The sequence below is a fragment of the Eumetopias jubatus genome, unplaced genomic scaffold (genome assembly GCF_037043125.1).
Source record: "Eumetopias jubatus isolate StellerSeaLion01/CBP00866 unplaced genomic scaffold, mEumJub1_p1.0 scaffold_4, whole genome shotgun sequence".
Classification (NCBI taxonomy): domain Eukaryota; kingdom Metazoa; phylum Chordata; class Mammalia; order Carnivora; family Otariidae; genus Eumetopias; species Eumetopias jubatus.
Genome location: NW_028274810.1, coordinates 117,621,798 through 117,635,381, shown reverse-complemented (window position 1 = coordinate 117,635,381; position 13,584 = coordinate 117,621,798). Strand labels below are relative to the sequence as shown.

Sequence of the window (13,584 nt, the reverse complement as noted above, 5' to 3'; positions counted from 1 at the left end):
GCGATTAATTTTACTTGGCAAGTATAGAAACAGAGGCACGTAGAAGTTAGGTAACTTATCCAGGGTCACCTAGTTAGGAAGGAGGAGTTCTGGATGGCTTACCTGATACAGAGCTTTTTGTTCTTGTTTGATATATTTCCTCTTGTTCGCTTGCCTGCACTCTAAGCACCAGACAGAGGAAAGGGTTGGTTTTCTCAAGAGAAGAAACAACAAACTCTTACACTTCAGTCTCCATTGTTCTTTCATTCCCTTTGATCTTAGTGCAATAAAGAAGATGATAAGGAATCCAGAGGAGCAGGAAGATATAGTACGGGGAGCAGGCAGCCCACAGACGATCCAGTTATTGGAATTAGTAGGCAAGGACCTAAAAATACACACACGTACATTAAAGAATTTTTAAAGGGAAATACACACATGTTTTAGGAGAGAAGAGGAAACTAAAAAAGAACCAGATCAAATGCAAGAACAGAGTGACACAGTGTGTGAAAGAATTTCATAGGATGAGCCTAACAACACATTGGATGTTATAGAAGAATGCTCTACAGTGCTCATGGGGATATAAATGTACAAACACTTTGTAAAATGTTAGCACTTTCTTACAAAGTTAAACATAGACCTGCTCTTAATCCTGTAATCCCATTTCTCAGTATTTATTTACCCAGAGAAATGAAAACTTACATTCACAGAAAGATACGTACATGAATGTCAAGGAACACATTTTTTTTTTTTTTTTTGGTTAAAAAAGCATCTTGAGCAAAAGAAACCAGACATAAAAGAGTGTAGCTTGTATGGACCATTCTTACAGGCTGTATGTATAGACTGTATGAAATTCAGAAACAAGCAACACTAATCATCAGCGATAGCGATCAGAATATAGTTGTTGGATGTGGGGATGTGGGAGTATGGAGAAATTGACTAGGGACACAAAGGAACTTTTTTGAATGACGAACATGTTCATTATCTTTATTGGGGTATGATCACACGAGTGGATAAGTATACTTAGAATCTGTGCATTTCACTCTGAAAATTATCCCTTAGTAAGAGGGGGGATATTACAAATATTGGAACGGTGATTGCAAAATAATTATTAGTTGCCAGAAATAGAATAATATATCAGGAAAATAGAAACAACTGAATAGCTTAAGAACAATTTAGAGCTAGACAGTTATATGAAGTTAATATTTGTGCATACATTAAAGTCATTACTATATGAATGGTAGTGAAAATCTATTCCCATAGATTCGTAACTATAAAACACTAACAAACTCAAAGAACTAAATATGACTTATATAAAATAATTATAAATCTCTAAAATATGCATAGGAATATGTCATAAATGAAAACTCATACCTTGCTTTGAATAGAAAATTAGTATCTTAAAGACACCAGTTCTCTGCGGATGGTCAGAAGAAATCATAAGTGATTTTTTGTAAGATTTTTAAGCATTTGGCAAAACAAAACCCAAAACACAGGGTTGAGACTCAAATAGTACAATTGTGGAAAAGCATTAATATCATACAAAAAAATGAGTTTCCCATATTGATAAGAGAAAACCATCTGAGTAAAGTACAGGCAGTGGACTCAAATAGACAATTTGTTTTAAAGAAACAAAATGGATACTAAATCTTTTGTAGATATCTTTGTGATATGTAGCACTAGTAGTAACCCAAAAATTAAAAATAAAAATAGGAATGAATCCCCTTTTGCCTGCCAGATTGGCAAAGATTTAAAAAAAAGAAGAAGAAAAAGAGAACAAGAATACTTCAGTGTTGAATGTATAAATTGCTAGTATTCTGGCAATATATATCAAAGTCAAATTTGTGAGTATGCTTTGCTTAAGAAATTGTGTTTGTAAGACTATAAACCTAGAGACAATCAGGATAAAATGATGTGTGTATAAGAGTAGACCTCTGAATATTATTTATAATACTGGAAAATGGAAATGAACCTGCATTTATCCACTGGATTAGATCAGATACCCTCACAGTGTATCCACATAATGAAATACCATGCTGTCAGCAAAAAGGACAGTATGTGTACATATGAAAGATTTTTCTGCTAGTGAAGCAGAGCAAGCTTACCAGAATGGTATAATGTAATCCTATTATAAAAAATTACACACACACATATTCAAAAGAAAATGTCTCGTTCAGACTTAAGAACAGCTTGATAGCACTGTGATCTTTGCCCCACATAGCCTTGTAGCTAGCCAGCAGCGACGCTGGGTGTCTCTGCTGTTTGCATGCAGTCAGGAGAGTGCTCTGTGAAATGAACAGCTTTCCAGTGTACCTGTTGACCGTGCTTGTTCTCTCTTACAGCCCTCCTCCCAGTCCATCAGGAACACTGACCATTACTTCTGGGCATGCCCAGTACCAGTCCGTCCCAGTCTATGAGATGAAGTTTCCAGATCTGTGTGTGTACTGAGTGGCTCATGAAGACCTCAGCGTAGGATCTAAAGCCGAAAAATGAAGGCCACGCTGAGTTTTCAAGGGTTTACTTAATACTTAATGTGTATTAACATAATGGTTGAGAATAACAGTGAGACTTCTCTTCAACCAAACACTTGGCTCACACCACATTAGAAATGGTGGAGCCATCCATGATTTAGAATACTTGAGAAGATGGATTTCTTTTGCAGTTCCTGTTGGCTTTCGAAGTTGGACATGTATTGATCTCCTGTTATTCCACAGTTAAGCAGTATATTTTAAACTTTTCACAAACATGTAATTTTAAAACATGCCTCCAGAGGGTTGAAGATGTATGAAGTGTCTACTGTATTTCTTAAACATCTGCACAGCTGCTTAGAAATAGAATTGCTTTTGTGTTTGTTTATCTGCAAAAGCAAATACATACAAATATATTGCTAATCTTGGGGCTGCAAAACTGTTCTGTGGCTTGTTGTCCCCATGTTTTAGATGTTGTGATCTATAATAACATGTGATAGGCATTCCTCAACTTGTTTATGGTAATAAGACATTTGTTGAGTAATATTCCCAGAATATGACCAACCCTAAAATCGCCATATTTAGAGGTGTCTAGTTCTTGTAATACTGTGTTTTCTGCCAAGAGTTTGACCATTCTACTTGAGAAAAGCTTAGAGCTTACTCTTGGCATACCAAACTGTGCAATATTTTTTTACATCATAAGATGTATTCGTTTACAGACTATACTTTGAAATTATAGTAGTATTTTGCTGTGGCTCCATTAATTAAATCAGATCTATATTTAGTGTAGGAAAAAAAGACTTTTAAAACAGCTACGAGTTCACCTGTGAAGAGTGTGTACATTTTGAGTTCTATCAAAAGCACATTACTTACATTTTTATATTGTGCATTATTTAAAATCTTCGTAGTCAGAAAATTCTCCAAATGGACTTTTAATTTGTAAGATTTGAACTGTTCAGTTGTATACATTTGTTTAGGATTTGGTGTATTCCATTTGAAAAGAGTGCCTATGGCTTTAGCAATCAAGTGTGCTAAGGATCGTCAATGTGAGCTTCTGTTGAGTTAAGTTACCAAGGTTACATGTGTACTCTATACATGTGCTCAGAGACCTGTAGTGTTTTCTTAAAATTATGTGCATTTTAGTGAATTCCATCACACAGCAAAAATGAATGACTTTCTTTGCAAGTCTTATAAAATTCTCGTAGGACATTTTTATAGAATAACCTCTTTATAACTGTATTGCCTTTTCAGATTCAGTTTCTTTTTACAAAGAACAATATACATATCAAAAATTGTAGCTCAAAAACTAACTCAGTTTTTATCTTTTGTTTTTGTTTGAAAACTTACAGTGAGAATGGCAGGTTATAAGTTTGAGTTTATGATTATTAGGCACCTGTACAAGAAACAGAGAAAGGTCAGGAAATAACAAAAGAACAAGCGTACCCCAGATTTTTTTAATAAATGAAGTACAGCATCTTGAAACATCTTGCAAAATAGCCTAGTCATTGAAACCCATAAAATGATACTCAGCCCTCCTGGGCAGTGTGTTAAATGTAGGTAAGCAACACCTTGTTTCAGAATGATAGTGCAGGCGTTGAACGGCCTTCTTGCAGCTGTCGCTGTAACTTTGCCTCTTGATTGGGTAAGATGTGTCATCATATAATAGGCCAAGTTTTCTGTTTTTTATTTCCCTTTTTTTCTTCTGTATTTTTAAAGAAGTGTATTAATTTTTGTGCATTTAACAAAATCTAAGCAGGGGGACATGCAAAAAAACAATCATCATCCACTTGGATGTCATTTTATAGATTAACACTGTGTGCTTTTGTATGAAAAACATATATAATTGAATAGTATAAGTAAAGGAGATCTATATTCAATTGCACTCATGCAAACAAACTTTACAAAATTTCATGTTTCTCTGTGGTATAAGAAATGCATGTATTGCATGTAAAGGAAAACCATTTGAATTAATGTTTATCACACCTTTCTCTTGGTCTGTTTGTCAACTGTTGATGTGGGGTTTGCAGGGTTTTTTTTCTTGTTGTTTTTAAATCACAGTAGACTTCTATATGTCCTAGATGACTGAACTGGTCTTGTTAATAATGATTCCCCAAAAGTGGGTCTTTTCTTTGTTTGTCCTTTCCAGGAAATTGCAGGACATCCTGCCAGGTAATGGGTGTGTGTTCTGTATTCTAGCCAGTTTGGAGACAGAAAGTTTAGGATTTGTTGAAGTTCACCGTATGGCTATATTTTTGTAGATATTTAAAACTCTTAATAAACTGTTAATCATTCTCTTTTTGCTGCATACACTTGCTTTGTTTTTTTCCTTGACACTGAATAGCTAACATATAAACATTCCTTATATTTGTGTTGACTTTGCTTATAAAGAGTTCGACTGTCATTGGAATTCACCTGAATACAAACACACGTGCCGGTGTACACAACACAAACACCCCTTAATGCTTCTGAACTCATTATCTTTTAGAATAATACCACACTTTACCAGCAATTAACATTTCTCTTCCTCCTATCTGAACATGGAACTCATTTGTCTTATCCATGCCAATATATGTAATAAATGTAACAGTGAGGTTTTTTTGAAATGTAAAAATTTACTTTGCAATTCATATGTAAGCAATAAAACAAAATCAAATTACTTCTGGATACGTGGGTATTTATAATAGCTATTACATTTACTAAATTAAGTTTATTTAGTATTTTGCTTTAGTTAGAAATGAAGAGCTTTGGTAAAACTCAGGTTGCCAGGTGGATGCATCAGCATGTCCGTGGAAGAAGAATCAGAACCGTAACTGCTGGTCATGGCGAGATGCAGTGAAGGTGGAGCACATAGTGAGAACTGGGAAAGTGCAGTTGCCTTCTCTGCTTCAGTTTTAATGTTTGCATCTCAACCCTCTCTCCTTGTATAACTTACACAAAGGATCTAAGAAAAAGAAAAAGAATAGTGGCTCTGGTTCCCTGTGCCACCCTGGTTTGCTTATTCCACCTCCAGGAAGCTGCTTTCTTTCCAGCCTTAAGTGGTCGGACCCTGTCAGCTGTTCTGATAAATACTGATTTCAAGCACCAAGTTCACATGAGTGAAAAAGTAGAGCCAAGGTAGAACATCAAGCGCTGCCTCCTTACTCCTGCTATAAAATTTGCCAATTACCTGCGCTTTGAGCCCCAGGCTCTGCTTTAGGAGAACTTGAGCTAAGACCGAGGCTGACGCGCAGGGATTGTTCTGGGCTGCAATCCCAGCAGACCCGGCCAGGGCCTGGAACTGTGAATTGCAAGGAGAAAAGGCTCATTAAGAGGATTTATGTAAGAATTGTCCATCACTGTAGGTGACTGGAGGTCCGTCCTGCTGAACGTGGGTGGCCTGTTGGCAGCAACCCTCCCCCCATTTCTGGATTGTGTGTGCTTGAGCACTGAGTAGTTTCCCAGGGTGCCCCATGCTTCCTCCTCAGAGAAGTCCTGTGTCAGAATGCAGGAAGAAGGGAAGTTCGAAGGCAGACATTGTCAGATCCCACCTCTCTGAACGAGGCAGGTTGAAGCCCATGTGCGGCTGGTTAACACAGCAGTGTGTGGAGTAAGTGGTAGGTGTTGGCTGATGTCGAGTCAGGTCAACAGTGTCCAGCAGAGCACCATCTAGTTTGGCATTTAGGGACGAGACTAAAGCTAGGAGCATCAGATTGACAATTTCCATGCTTCCCCCATCTTGCTTAATGAGTCGAGGGATTTTTAAAGATGGGAGATTTTAGGACATGTTTGCATGCTGATAAGATTGATACAGAAGAAGAGAATAAATTGGTTAAAAAAGGAAGTATTGGGGCACCTGGGTAGCTCTGTCAGTTAAGCGTCCGACTCTTGATTTCAGCTCAGGTCATGAGGTCAAGCTCTGCATCCGGGCATGGAGCCTGCTTAAGAGTCTCCCTTACCCTCTGTCCCCTCCGGTCCCCCGCAACGCATGTGCGCTCTCTGTCTCTAAAAAAGAAAACTTACAGGAGTCAAACCCAAGAAAGCACTAGAGCATTCATTACACAGAGCCTAGTTGGAGGGATTGACCTTTGATCTGAATAGGGAAAACTTCATTGTAACAAGACGGAAGAGAGAGACTGCAGTTAACTTTGTAGCTTTGGCAGCAGGAAGATGAAAGCATTCCCGTTGGAAACCTTCAGTTTTCTCAGTGGAATATTAGCTGAGACCATTGTTGCCAGACAATTTGTGTGTCTGTGCATGTCATGTGAGCATGCAGATACCAACAGCCTTTATTCTGGACCATCTTCTCAATGTATTCCAGCAAACAGACTCTAGGAAGGTAGGGAGGCTGTCACCCTTTGGAGCCAAGGGCAGACCTTCCTGTTCTGTATAAAGATAACGTGTTTGGGGGCACCTGGGTGGCTCAGTCCATTAAGTGTTCCAACTGTTGATCTCGGCTCAGGGCTTGAACTCACGACTGGGACTGCTGGTGGGAGTGGACCGTTGGGACTTGGCTTCGGGGCTGAAGGAGGGAGGAGCCAGCCAGCCATGCGCTAGTTGCAGCCAGTCCCCCCCCCCTCCACCACTGGATGCCCGCTGGCTGACTGAAGCACCTGAAGGCTTTCTCTGCCGTGGAGCCTGCTTTGTTCCCGTGTGCCGCAGGCCAGAAGGAGATGTCACCCTCCCCGGGAGTAAAGGCTGATGTGACAGAAGCTGATGTCCCCATCTCTCTCCTCTCTCGGTGTGTATTCTCGTAACTGGCTTGGTAAGGCATCCTTCACTGGCTACCTTTCCTGCCCTATTTCTTCGGTCTCCACTCAGGCTCTCCCTCACTTGCCAACTAAACTTGCTCTCGAGTTCTTGTCAGAGGGGTCACTTCTGGGAGAACCCAGCTTTGGTGGTTAGTTAAGGTCACCAGGTGAAAAAGGTACCAATGTGTTGGATTCACCAAAAGGTGCTCATCATGGGACACCTGGGTGGCTCAATCAATTAAGTGTCTGCCTTTGGCTGAGGTCATGATCCCAGGGTCCTGGGAATGAGTCCTGCGTCGGGTTCCCTGCTCAGCGGGGAGTCTGCTTCTCCGTCTCCCCACCTGCTCACTCTCTCTTGCTCTCTATCTCAAATAAATAAAAAGTCTTTTTTTAAAAAAGGGTGCTCATCACATGAATCCCTTGGAAGGCAAGGAAGGAAGGATGTCTACTATTGGCACCACGACCTTTTAATTTCTTAACCTTGTTGCCAACTTCAGAATATTTTCCTACCACGAGAAGGTCAGCAACACTGAACTCTAGCGGTTGTGCTTTCCTGTCTGAGGAGCAGGCAGGGACTCTTACCATCTCACTACCAGACACGTAATTTATGGGGATTGAGAACCAAGGATGTGATGTGAACCAAGGACTTCGTGTTCCTATGGAATATGGAGGGAGGTTCTGGTAACACACTACCTTCTGCCTGGTAACACAGGAGAATCTCTAAAGAGTGGTGGAAGGATGGGTATAATTTCAGGTTTTTACAGTTACCATGATATTAATCTGCCTCTGTCAGCATGGGCATTTAAACCCCCAAAACTTCCAGCCACTGGAATAAACCGTATTAAAAAAAAAAAAAAAAGTCGAGGACCCAAGGCAAGGGTGAGCCATAATTCTTCGTGGTGGTGGTGGCCGTGGCTCATGGACACTCAGAAAACTCAAATGGCAGGTGTGTTTTTAGGGGCACATCCCAGAAGAGCTGTCGTTTTAGTCCTTGGCACATATCCTCGGGTTATTGGTGTCCCACAGGTGATCCCCTAAGATTGATTAAATATATACCCCCCCTTTCTTTTTCTAATAGAAGGAAAAGTAGCTTTCAGTGATGAGGGAGTGGAGATAATTTTTGGCTCCATGGCTCTGTCATCTTTGGCATTTACTCATGCACTGGTATCTACAGCATTTCTTCAAAACAAAACCAAAACGAACACCGATTGGAGTTTTTATTGAGCTCCCAGGGCGCACTGAAGGAAGTACGGAACACATTCCCATGTGAGCTGACAAGCATCACAATGCACGGGGCTTGCCGGCTCTCTTCCGTTTGAGCCTGCGCTGAGGACGGGAGGACAGAGCCGGAAGCGCAGAGAGGACGGTAATGGGAGGGACCTATTGGGGGCGGCGCTTGTGGCTTTCTGCAGGGGTCTCTCTGGGGCCATGTTGTCGCCTGGTCCCCACAGGACCAAGTGACCTCCCCAAAAATCTTCTGGTTCTTCTGGGGCCCTCTGTGCGGGGCATGGCCTCCTCGCTGTCCTCCTCAGAGCTGGAGCCAGGGGAGGAAGCCGCAGGGCCCCCGGGCACGCTGTCCTCGCAGGGCAGCTGCTGGCCCTTGCACTCGTGCGTGCCCGATGACTTGAGGCTTTGGTTGAAGAAGGCAGAGGCCACGCACGCGGCCACCATCTGGTCACAGGCACAAAGCAGCTTCGCACACAGGCTCTGCCCCACACCTTAGAGGGCAAGAACAGAGTGGCAGACGTGTGACATAGGGTGGCATGTGGCCAGCCTGCCTGCCCCTTCAGCCCTGTCCCCCCACCCACCATCTTGGAGCCTCGCGACATCCAGCATCCGTGATCTCCCTGCTGGGAATATTCTCACTTTCTCCTGGTGAACTCATACCTGTTTGTCAAGACTCCCCTTGGCACCCTCTCCTCCAGAAAAGCCTCCCTGAGCCCCCAGAGTAAAGGGAATAGCTCCCCGTGGGCTCCCATCAGATCCCACCTGTGGCTCCTTCTATCCTAGCAGGTTGTGTGTTAATGATATTGTGCATGAAGCATCTGTGTCTGTGTTTACCTTTCCCTCTCGCTGGACGGAGAACCTTGCTGGCAGCGTCCATGTGTTCAAGCAGCTAAGTCAGTCCTTGACCCCTATTTCCTGAGTTGGCACTCAGAAAATATTTGTTGGACAGAACTGTTAGATATCTTACTTCCTTACTTCTCTGGGCCAGACCTTCCCCCTTTGTCAGATGGAAGTAGTTCTGCTGCAATCTGTTTTAACATTGCCAGATAAAGTATGGGATGCCTGGTTAAATGTGAATTTCAGACCAATATCTTCATGTAAGTATATCCATTTGGGGCATACTTACACAATTATTTGTTGTTTATCTGAAATTCAAGTTAATGTCTTTTTATTTGCTAGATCTAGCAACCCTACCCGATTTCTTGAATGTTTCAGCTGCGTGCAGTGGGGGTGGGGATGGATAGCATCTGACTCAGATGAAGTAATGTGCGTGAAGGTACTTAGATACGCCTCCTGCAAATACTATCCTTACCTTTAGTTTTCAGTGAAGCTAAAGATGTGTTTGTTCTGACTTTTTTGCATCTGAACCTACCATGAGGTGTTCATCAGCCAGATTCTTTCTCAGCACACACACCCTCTAAATTTCCTACACTGTTGCCTTCCAACACGAGGAAGCGAAAGGAGGGGCACACAAACACAGGCCCGAAAGCAGAGTGGACACACACGTGAGCCTGCTCCCCCGAGCGATTCCGGGCCTTGTGTCGGGACAGCGCAGAGCAGGCTCTGCCCCCAGTTCTCATGACCCGGCACTGCGTCTGGCACAGGACACTGCTCCGAGCTCACGGAGGGCAGAGCTGGGTCCCTGGAGCCCCACAGGAGTTCAGACCCCCTGTGAGGCTGCAGGGATAGCGAAGGAGCCTTCTTCAGCTGAGCAGGTGAGACCCCACGGCACAATGACAATAATCGGATCCTGTCACTCGTGGCTCTAAACCCGCCCCGGCTCCTCATGCCTCGACAGGATCATCTGGTGCCCGTCTAGCTTCCCGCCTCACCTGGCACCGCAGCCGTCCCCCACCCCCACTTTCTGTTCTTACACTGCCAGGAGTGCCCCCAATGCCACGATTTTCCTCTTTTCACTTCTCTTGGAACATCCACACCCAGCATGGCCATCTGGGAACCTGACAACCTCTTCTAAGATCCCTCCTCACCATCATTCCGACTCTGCTCAGTTCTCCGGCCCCCGCGTCCTGCTCTGCAGGCTCAGAAGCCCTCCACAGCTCCCGGAGCCTGTGCACTCCGGTGAGCACCTTCCACCCGGGATGAGAGCAGTCACCTGCGTGACTGTCTGTCCTCCGGGCTGTGGGGGACTTGAGGCAGGGATTGCGCCTGTTCAGTGCCTTCCTAGTTCCCAGGAAAGGCGTGTGGGATAGATAACTGAGTGAGTTAGTGCAGGAGTGGCACGGGGCTCCCAGGAATGACGGGTGCACGTGGTCCTGCACGCAAGGAGGCAGGGAGATCCCTGCTGCTGCTGAGCGAGGGCAGAGTCCAGGCCCCACTCCTGCTCCCACCACCAACTTCTTTCTACAGTGTGACCTCGGCCTCAGCCGCCTCCTCCGTCAAGGGAGGACTCGGGACCTCCTCACAGGATCATTGGAAGGATTAACTTTGTTAGGCCGTCTTGAGAGCTTTGGCCGGCACGTGGCAGGCACTCCATAAGCACAGGCTCTGTTGTTCCTGGTCTGCTCCCACCCAGCTCTGACTTTCGGCAGCGGACTTAGCCTCTTGAATTTCCGTGCCCTCAGCAGGATCAGGGAGTAAGTGTGCCTCACGGTTAAGAAGAGTATTAAATCACATTATAGACGAAAACGTGGTTGGGAAAGCATCGGGAGGCCTGAGCCATACGTGATGCTGACCTGAGTGAAGGCATAGCTCACTGAACAGCCTCACAGCACTTACACTTGGCTGTACCGTCCGCACATTCCACTGGTGACCGAGGAAGCCTCTCAAGCAGGCAGCCCAGTTGCCTCACCTGCTCCAGGCAGCAGTGGTGGGAAAAACAGCACCTAAGTAAGACCAAGGAAAACCCAGCTGAGTCAGGAATTCCTACAAGGACTGCTTCTCCCACAATCCCTACAGCAGTGAGAGAAGGCAAGGCCTCCTTTCCAGTGCACATAGGACCACCATGTATGGTTGTTTAGGTTGTGCACTGCACAAAGATGCCACATCTAAAACTGTCAGTCACACTGTATGTATATTATTATTTAAAAAAAATCTTTTTTTGTATTCTTATCATCACTTTGTTGACTGCAAAGATAATGATTTGTATATTTATGCCAGTAATTTGCCAACAGATGGAACTAGTCTTGAGGAAGGGGTGCCGTTTTTAGTTTACATAAAGGTACCATCAGGACTAGCAGTGACCCCACTCCCTCCAACATTTTACCTAATAGAACAGTTAATCTCACATCTATAGCGCCTTGAAAGGACCCCAGCCTTGAAAGAGGGTAGAGTAATGATCTTGAGCATAAATAAAGAACATCTGGCAAAGCGTCCAGCATGGAGCAAGACCTCAGAACCATATGGGAATGAACTGGTGTCTAGACAAACCCCCAACAGGGCCTGATAAAGCCCCACAGTCTCCAGTGTCCCCCAGCCACATGGACATCCAGAGGAATCTTGTTACAGCTCCAGCCCAGAGGAGCTCCCACTCGCCCAAACTCTTCTCATCACCACTCACCCTGTCCTTAAACAGCTCTTACATGGGTCAGAGGCCACAGCCAGAGCAGGGCTCCGTCATGGCTGGATGCCTTTCTGTAGAGCCTGTGCTCACCCGAGTATCAGCTTCCCCCATTGCCAGCAATGGGGGGAGCACCACCACCGTGCCTGGCACAGTGGCCAAGGGACGGACTCAGTTGTCTTCACAGCTGAGCCACACACTCTTGGTGCGTGCACCTGCCTGGGGCAGGTGATGGTGGAAAGCTAATATTGCAGTTCAAATCTAAAGTCAGCGAATGAATCAGAAATCACCTATGATCAAAATACCATTAGAAGTCACCCAAATTGCCCAGAATGTAAAATATACATGGCTTTGAAAAGACACCCTTGCAGAAAATGAGATCAACTTGAGTAACTCTTCCTTGGTCAAGGCGATGGCTTTGTTTTAACTTCTTCACGGCAGAGGTCGGGAAGCCATATTGTAACTTACTTGCCTGCCCAAATCAAATCTCATTTTTTGTGAAATATGCCCAGTGGTCAGGAGCGACCCCAGTGTCTTTCCATGGGGTTCAACAGGACACAGTGACTTCTGCCTAGACTTTTACCACTTGCTTTGTCTCACTGAGTACTCTGTCTCGGAGAGTGGAGTCCACATTGTTGAACTTGCTAGTGTAGACATGCTTACGATTCCACAGTGTGGTTGACACTCTGCTAGAGTAGACACATCTTCCGTGTCACCCGGTGGGAGGTAAGTTTTGAAGGTGGCCTGTGTAGCAGAGCCCCTACCTTCCTCCCCACCGGATGCCCTGCAGAGCTTGGTCGGATGGTAGGGCCGGATGGCCGTGAGCAGTGAGGGAGAAAAGGGAGGGAGGTGGGTGGCTGGGGGAGTGACACAGCCAGCCAGACTGCAGGTGATGTGCCCCATGTGCCTGCCATCACTGCAGCTGCATATTAACGACACTGGGCCTTGTCTTCTCCTTGTCTCCAGTATCTACTCCAGCTGTGGATTTTCCTTCAGCAACCCCACCATCCCAAGGGTCCTACACCTTTTGAGTGCAGAGCCCACTGGCCACGGGCTGGGACAGTCCCCATGTGTGGCCAGGCTTTACGCCTTATCAACTCTACTCTTGGAATATTCCTGCAGCTCCTGTCTAGGTTGACTCCTCCACTGTTCCCCCTGTTTTGACCGCCGCATTTATGATGTTGGTGGTCTTTTGGTTGAAGTGCCCATCTCCTGCACCAGGCAGCTCCTCTGGGGATGCTGAGAGTTTCTTTCCCTTTGCTTCCTTCAGGCTTAACCATTTGTGTGTCTCCACCACCCAGCATAGTGCCTGGCACAGAGCAAAAGCTGAAGAAAGGAGGGTTGAACGCATACATGAATGAATGAATGGGTTCACCAATGCACGAGTTCCCTGAAAATTCTTCCAAGAGTGGCAGATATAAGATTGAGTAGTTATACTTAAAAGTTATTGAGAAGCTGGGGCACCTGGGTGGCTCAGTTGGTTAAGTGTCCAACTCTGGGTTTAGGCTCAGGTCATGATCTCAGTGTCGTGGGATCGAGCTCCGTGTCGGGCTCCGCACTCAGCACGGAGTCTGCTTAAGACTCTCTCTCTCCCTTTCCCTCTGCCCCTCCCCACTGCTCTCTCTCTCTCTCTCTCTCTCTCTCTCAATCTCTCTCTAAAAATAAGTAA

At 44.8% G+C, this 13,584-nt stretch overlaps 2 protein-coding genes across 3 annotated transcripts in view; one reads left to right on the top strand and one right to left on the bottom strand.

The window, feature by feature from the left end:
• EFR3A (EFR3 homolog A) overlaps positions 1-4,738 on the top strand; it is a 112,869-nt gene extending 108,131 nt beyond the window's left edge. For both annotated transcript variants that reach the window (XM_028105612.2, XM_088022759.1), the window contains exon 23: positions 2,319-4,738. In XM_028105612.2, coding sequence (XP_027961413.1) covers positions 2,319-2,424 — 106 coding nt within the window. In that variant the 3' untranslated portion in view covers positions 2,425-4,738. The remainder of the gene's footprint in view (positions 1-2,318) is intronic.
• Positions 4,739-8,551: 3,813 nt separating this feature from the next.
• OC90 (otoconin 90) overlaps positions 8,552-13,584 on the bottom strand; it is a 31,349-nt gene continuing 26,316 nt past the window's right edge. The window contains exons 12-13 of the mRNA XM_088022879.1: positions 11,135-11,241; positions 8,552-8,889 (exon numbers count right to left, since the gene is read on the bottom strand). Coding sequence (XP_087879005.1) covers positions 8,552-8,889; positions 11,135-11,241 — 445 coding nt within the window. The remainder of the gene's footprint in view (positions 8,890-11,134; positions 11,242-13,584) is intronic.